The sequence below is a fragment of the Ranitomeya imitator genome, chromosome 4, assembly GCF_032444005.1.
Source record: "Ranitomeya imitator isolate aRanImi1 chromosome 4, aRanImi1.pri, whole genome shotgun sequence".
NCBI lineage: Eukaryota > Metazoa > Chordata > Amphibia > Anura > Dendrobatidae > Ranitomeya > Ranitomeya imitator.
In genome coordinates this window covers 639,484,074-639,490,248 of record NC_091285.1, presented here as the reverse complement: position 1 = coordinate 639,490,248, position 6,175 = coordinate 639,484,074, and the positions used below count along the sequence as shown (strand labels likewise).

The 6,175-nt window shown below is 41.9% G+C and overlaps 1 protein-coding gene across 1 annotated transcript; it reads left to right on the top strand.

Moving 5' to 3' along the window:
• Positions 1 to 2,043: 2,043 nt before the first annotated feature.
• Positions 2,044 to 5,916, top strand: LOC138674634 (nodal homolog 2-A-like). Its single transcript, XM_069762449.1, has 3 exons — positions 2,044 to 2,284; positions 3,354 to 4,111; positions 5,698 to 5,916. Exons 1-3 carry the CDS (start codon positions 2,044 to 2,046, stop codon positions 5,848 to 5,850), a joined length of 1,152 nt encoding a protein of 383 aa, XP_069618550.1. The 3' UTR covers positions 5,851 to 5,916.
• Positions 5,917 to 6,175: the final 259 nt, after the last annotated feature.

The window sequence follows — 6,175 nt, the reverse complement described above, 5'->3', positions numbered from 1 at the left end:
GGCTGAGGGTGCCAATACTTTTGTCTGGCCCATTTTTGGAGTTTTGTGTGAAATGATCAATGTTTTGCTTTTTGCTTCATTCTCTTTTGTGTTTTTTCATTTAAGACAAATTAAATGAAGATAATAATGCCAAAGAATTTGTGATTGCAATCATTTTCAGGAAAAAACTGAGTATTATATGACAGAATTGCAGGGGTGTCAATACTTTTGGACATGACTGTATGTAAGAAACAGTCAGGACAGAGATTCGTCAACCAAAATAAGCATTGGTCGCACAGGTATTTGCTAGGTCCTCAAGGACAAGAGGCAAGCAGTGTAAGCACAGTGCTTACACTAGGTTTCCAAATGATGAGAGTCCTGTACAGGGCACATATTCAGTCATATACCATATCAAAATGCACATCTAGTCAAAATGTGGCCACCTTAGATACCTCTTAGATACCTCTTAGCTGAAATCTCATAAGGCTGACCGCTATTCCTCCCGATTGCACCAATACATCTGAATACTTAGCTTGGAGGGAGAGGGGAGTAAGCCTCTACAAGAAATCTGACAACTCATGTTCGATGAGAGCAAGTGTTTGGACATGTGAAATGCCAATATGACCAATCCTTCATTCCCCCAACATCTGCATAATTTCCATGTGGTCTCGCTCAAATTTTTGGATTTGGTGGATGATCATTTAATGTGTGTGAACTCCTTAATAGCCCATCAGTGTACTAGTATACCTTCTAATAGTGGCTGTAAGTATTAGATAAAATTTGGTTTCGATCATTTGTCTATACAATTCTGGTACAATGAACTATTGTTCATTTCGAACAATTACTAAACAATGAATGTTCATTATCATTCATTGGGGTGAAAATTGCAGAAAAAAAGATTTTTTATAAGATGGGGGTCCGTCTTATTGTCCGAATTTACAGTATCTTACCTGAGGGCTGGCGGTGGCAGAGCAGGGTCACAGGAGGCATGGTGTCGGCAGATGTGGGGAGGTGCTGGGATGAGGAGGTGCTGGGATGAGGAGGCGCAGTGAGCGGTATGGCGTGAGAGGGGTCCCTTTCCCCGGTATGGTGATGCAGCAGCCCGGTAAGCAGCAGAGCCGGTTGAATCCTGCGGTGGCAGAGGTGTGGCGGCAGAGGAGGCACAGTAAGCGGGGTCACTTTCTCCGGTGAGGTGATGCAGCAGCCCGGTAAGCAGCAGAGCCGGGTGAATCCTGTTGTTATCGGTGGGGGCGGCCATCTTCCTGAGGCTGCGTGTGTGCAGATGAAGCGCTCTGCTTCCCGGGGCTTCAGGAAAATGGCCGCGGGTGCGCAGATGGAGATTGCGGCGGCCATTTTCCTGAAGCCCCGGGAAGCAGAGCGCTCCATCTGCGCACGCGTGGCCTCAGGAAAATGGCCGCCACCACCGATAACAGGATTCACCCGGCTCTGCTGCTTACCGGGCTGCTGCATCACCTCACCGGAGAAAGGGACCCCGATTACTGCGCCTCCTCTGCTGCCGCACCTCTGCCGCCGCACCTCTGCTACCGCACCTCTGCCGCCACGGTAAGCCTGCATTGCGACTATTAGACGCACCTCCCATTTTCCCCCCTTTTTTGGGGGGGAAAAAGTGCGTCTTGTAGTCCGAAAAATACGGTATGTCTAATGTGCCTGTGGGCTCTTAAAACAGAAAAAGTGGACATCTGTTTAATGTTTTCTCTTATTCAGTGCTTTTATTCCAAGTGTGAACTGAAACCTAATGATACTGAACCAATCACTAATCTGTGATTACAGTCTAAGCTACTGGGCAACATTTGCGTGCTTTGTTTGAAGTATGGTCCTTAGGGTCTCCTGAATGAACCAATACTGTAGAAGAGTTCAGACATTGGGCATTAGCATCACTGAAGAAATCGATTAACCACACAGTGGCTGGTTTGTGAGCAATGATACTGAATAGGTTGAAAGTGTGAAGTGTTTGAGGTGTGAACAGTCATCTTTGCTATATAAAGTCAAAAAGTGATTGCTCACATCAGACTAAGACCTCCAAAAAAGAAGATCAGAGTAGACATGGCTTTACTGAGCACCCTTATCTGCCTAGCACTTATTCATGTAGTTCTGGCCATTCCCCAAGGGAGCAAAGGATTACAAGACTCATTTTATAGCAGCAAACACACTCATAGAACCAACTATCCACTCTATATGATGAAGCTTTACCAGTCAATAATCGCGGGGAATACAACGGAGCTATCTGGACTGGAGCATCCAGCCCTCCAAGAATCTAATACTGTCCTGAGTCTCAGTGCAAGGAGTAAGTACAGTTTCTTTACATTCTAATACCTTAACTTACATCAAAATGTCCTCATTATCGCTCTATTCAATATTGAATGAGCATTTGAAGGACATGTAATGTCAAGCTTTTTTATATATTCCCATCACTGGATCAATTAGAGGGTCAATTAATTAAGAAGGTTTAGTCTTTATACTCCTAATTCACTTTAGGGCGGTCGGTAATGCTTGAGTCAAACCACATAGAAAGATTTCAAGATATTTTCTGATTGTCTGTCTTAAGATCCACATACACATTAGTTAGCTGATTGTTCACCTGACACCTATCTCTCCCCGACTTTCCAATACATAGGAACACTTGGCATTTCTGTGTTTTCTATGAGAGTTGCTAGCAAAACTCTTTGGGAGTGGCTTATTTCACTGCCAAACAAAAGCAAACAGGTTGGATCCTTTCCTCTCCCAACATCATCGGTAATGGGGCAGTTAGGAGGCCCTCATACACATTAGATGGTCATCCGATTGTTGGGTTTGGATGATTTTTATATAATGAATATAGGGGTCTTTAGCACACCAAAAATATTAACTTAATACTTAAAATATCAATTATTTCATTATTTGATTTTATTAATGGTAAAAAATGTTCCTCTAAATTTATAAGGGTAACGCCTTTTTTTAAATTTGGCAATAGATGATGGAGTTGGGTTCAGGCACTGTACTGCTCTCACACATGTTAGATCGGAATGAGAACATCCTTATCAGACTGGTCTTCCATCTGTTTATTTATATGTTTTCTCCTCTCTGGTGATGGATGACTGGTCGGCAGACTTCAGAACAGAGCTAAATGCTCATTAAGTCATTAGATTTTGTGTATTCGGTTTAGGACTTGTACTAGAACAACAAAAAAATGAGGTATACAGTCTCAATACACATCTCATGTTGTGACAATTGGCCAAATAGTTTTTGTTTTGTCTGTCAGTAGCTGACAGGACTTACATGAGATAAAAAGGGAAAATGAATATACAAAACTGTTTTCGAGACACTGATGTTTTGACCGTCTGGATGCTAATATTACTTCTTTGTGTATTCTCTAGGTTGCACTGAAGAAGGAAATCACTGGATGTTATCTTTTGATATGTCTTCTATCTCCAGCAGCTCAGAACTAAAATTGTTGGAACTCAGAATTTTTTTCCCTCATTTTGGAAAGAAACATAATATCACGGTGAAGATCTACCACTGGAAGAGAGGCAACAAGAAGCTCTTCATGGGATCCTTCAAGACTAACTCGGCAACAAAAATGGATGACACCTGGAAGATCTTTAACTTAACCAGAATTCTTCAAAATTCCATCCACCATGGAGAGCCAGGTCTAAGTGTAGAATATCTACCAGCAGAAGAACAGCTACAAAGTAGCGGTGTAGACACTGGTCAAACTCTACAGCACAACACCGAACCTCTTGATGAGAATCCTTTACCCTCAGACAGAGCCATGCTTGTTGTTTTTGCCAGAGATAATCCAAACACAAGACATTTTAGCTCTTCCAGCCTTTTTCAAACTGTACAGTCCTCAAAGTACATTAGGACAGACAGAACAGCCAAAAGTGGTGGTGTAAAGAGACAAAAGCGGAACCATAACCCAAAACACAACATAATAGTCAACAGTATGCCAGCTAATGCCATAGAAGTGGGTGAACCTTTTTGTAGAAAAGTAGACATGTGGGTGGAGTTTCATAAGATAGAATGGGGGGACCGAATTGTCTACCCAAGAAGGTACAACGCTTATAGGTGTGAGGGAGCATGTCCAATTCCACTCAACGAGAGCTTTCAGCCAACAAACCATGCTTTTATAAAAGTAAGTATCAAACATGTATGACTAAATATTCATATTCTCCAATTTAGCAGAAACGGCTAAGTTATATGTTGATTATCTATGATTAAGGCAGATAAAATAATTCCATGTTTGTTGTTGTCCATTAACATACATGCTTAAAGTTAAAGAAATTTTCCGCCATGAACATTTATGGTATATCCACAGGCTCTGGGATCCATGTTTATAAGGAAGATGTGGTCAGGCATTGTGGGTTATAGATAATTTAGTGACAAAGAATTTATAATTGGTGGAGAACGGTTGACCTTGTTGGTCTTTTTTCAACCTATGTAACTATGTAATATAAAAAGTTGGGCAAGGATGTACAGGGACTTTACCAGGTGGTCAAGAGACCCCCTTTTGTGTTGTATGTGGAGAGCCCTAAAGCTGGACATGCACCTACAAAACATTTATGGCAAAGTGGAGATTATCACTATGTGCGGGCTGTGCTCACGGAAAGTTTGTGATCCAGAGAGTAGAAACAAGGTTTTTTATTGAACCAACACGTTTTGGTGCTGGGCTGGCACATACCTTGAGAAGGTGCCGGTCCAGCGCCAAAATGTGTTGGTTCTACTCTCTGGTTCTCATCCTTCCCGTGAGCACAGCCCACACATCGTGATAGTCTCCGCTTTCCCAAACTGTTATCTGGATACTCTCCTCCAGCGACGGGGCTGCCGCTAAGTCACATCAGGCTTCTAAAGGTGTTATATGCTTACACAACCCTTACAGGTGAGCGCTACCATCACCCTCACCCCAATCTTGCTCCTTATGGTACTGCCCTATTTGTGCACATTTGTCCCTTTCGTATCTTCCCTACAAGACATTTATGGCATATTCTCTAGATGTGCCACAAATGTAAATGGTGTGAAAACCCTTGAAGAAGAATCGTAGGTAAACTGTATGGTCAATAGCATTGTATTGTAGGCTTTGTTAATATATGGGTTCAGACACACTGTTGGAGAGTCCATTGGGGTTTCTGTCACTTTATGACAGGCCAAAGAACTTAGAATGTAGCACTGCTCTCTGTTAACTTTGGAACTCAGAAAGTCCCCATTATAAATCAATCTTTAGGTTAATAGCCTTAAAAGGATTTTCCAGGACTTTAATACTGACAATGTATCTTTAGGATAGGTCATCAATATGAGATTGGTAGTAGTCCAACTTCTGTCACTTCCATTGATATTGTGGTTAAAGGTACCATCGCTCTAAAAATGGCGTAGTGGCCATAAATAGTACTGCAAGTTCTCTCTCATATAAGTGAATAGAAGAATTGCAGGCCATCACAAAGTGTTTGGGGTTGTGCAACTTCTGACGCTCCATGGCATCTTCAGCTAGTTGACTAATGGAGGTGTCAGAAATTGGACTCTCACTATCTGATACCCAACTAATCTGTAAAAAATTAAGTAAAGTGCTGGAAAACCACTTTTTAATGAATACATGTAAAGGAACACTGATTATTGTATATGATAATATTGTACAAACTTGATTCTAATGAACATGCATAAAAAATAAGATAACCGCTACTGTTTTAAGGACTCATGCCTTCTAATGTGTTGCCTTTGATTTTTCAGAGTTTGGTCAAGCTGTACGATACTGAAAAAGTCGAGTGCTCCTCCTGCATCCCGGTGAAGATGAGTGCAATGTCAATGCTGATGTACGAAGATGAAATTGTTGTATTGAAGCACCACGAGGATATGGTCGTAGAACAGTGTGGATGTAACTAAGGAATTCTGATGCTTTGATGAATTTGCTTATCTATGTACATACTGTAAATAAGATGTTTAAATATATATTACATTTCAAATGCTTAATATAGTGAACATTTTTATTACACTTTTCTGCATACTATAATGTCATCTACTATATAATTGTATAAGGGTCACTTCCGTCTGTCTGTCTGTCCCGGATATTCATTGGTCGCGGCCAGCCAGTGGGCGTACACAAAAGGGCAGGGGAGGCCAGGAAGTATGCAGAGCCGGCCAGAAGCGCTGCAAAGGGGTCGGAGTCGCCATGAGGAGGGCGGAGGTGGCCGGGACCATGGACGCTGTT

Bases quoted from the DNA above. Each gene is read 5' to 3' on its own strand.
- LOC138674634 (XM_069762449.1), top strand. From the start codon at position 2,044: ATGGCTTTACTGAGCACCCTTATCTGCCTAGCACTTATTCATGTAGTT. The intron at 2,285-3,353 runs GTAAGTACAGTT...TGTATTCTCTAG, and splicing joins CCTGAGTCTCAGTGCAAGGA to GTTGCACTGAAGAAGGAAAT. The intron at 4,112-5,697 runs GTAAGTATCAAA...TTGATTTTTCAG, and splicing joins CAAACCATGCTTTTATAAAA to AGTTTGGTCAAGCTGTACGA.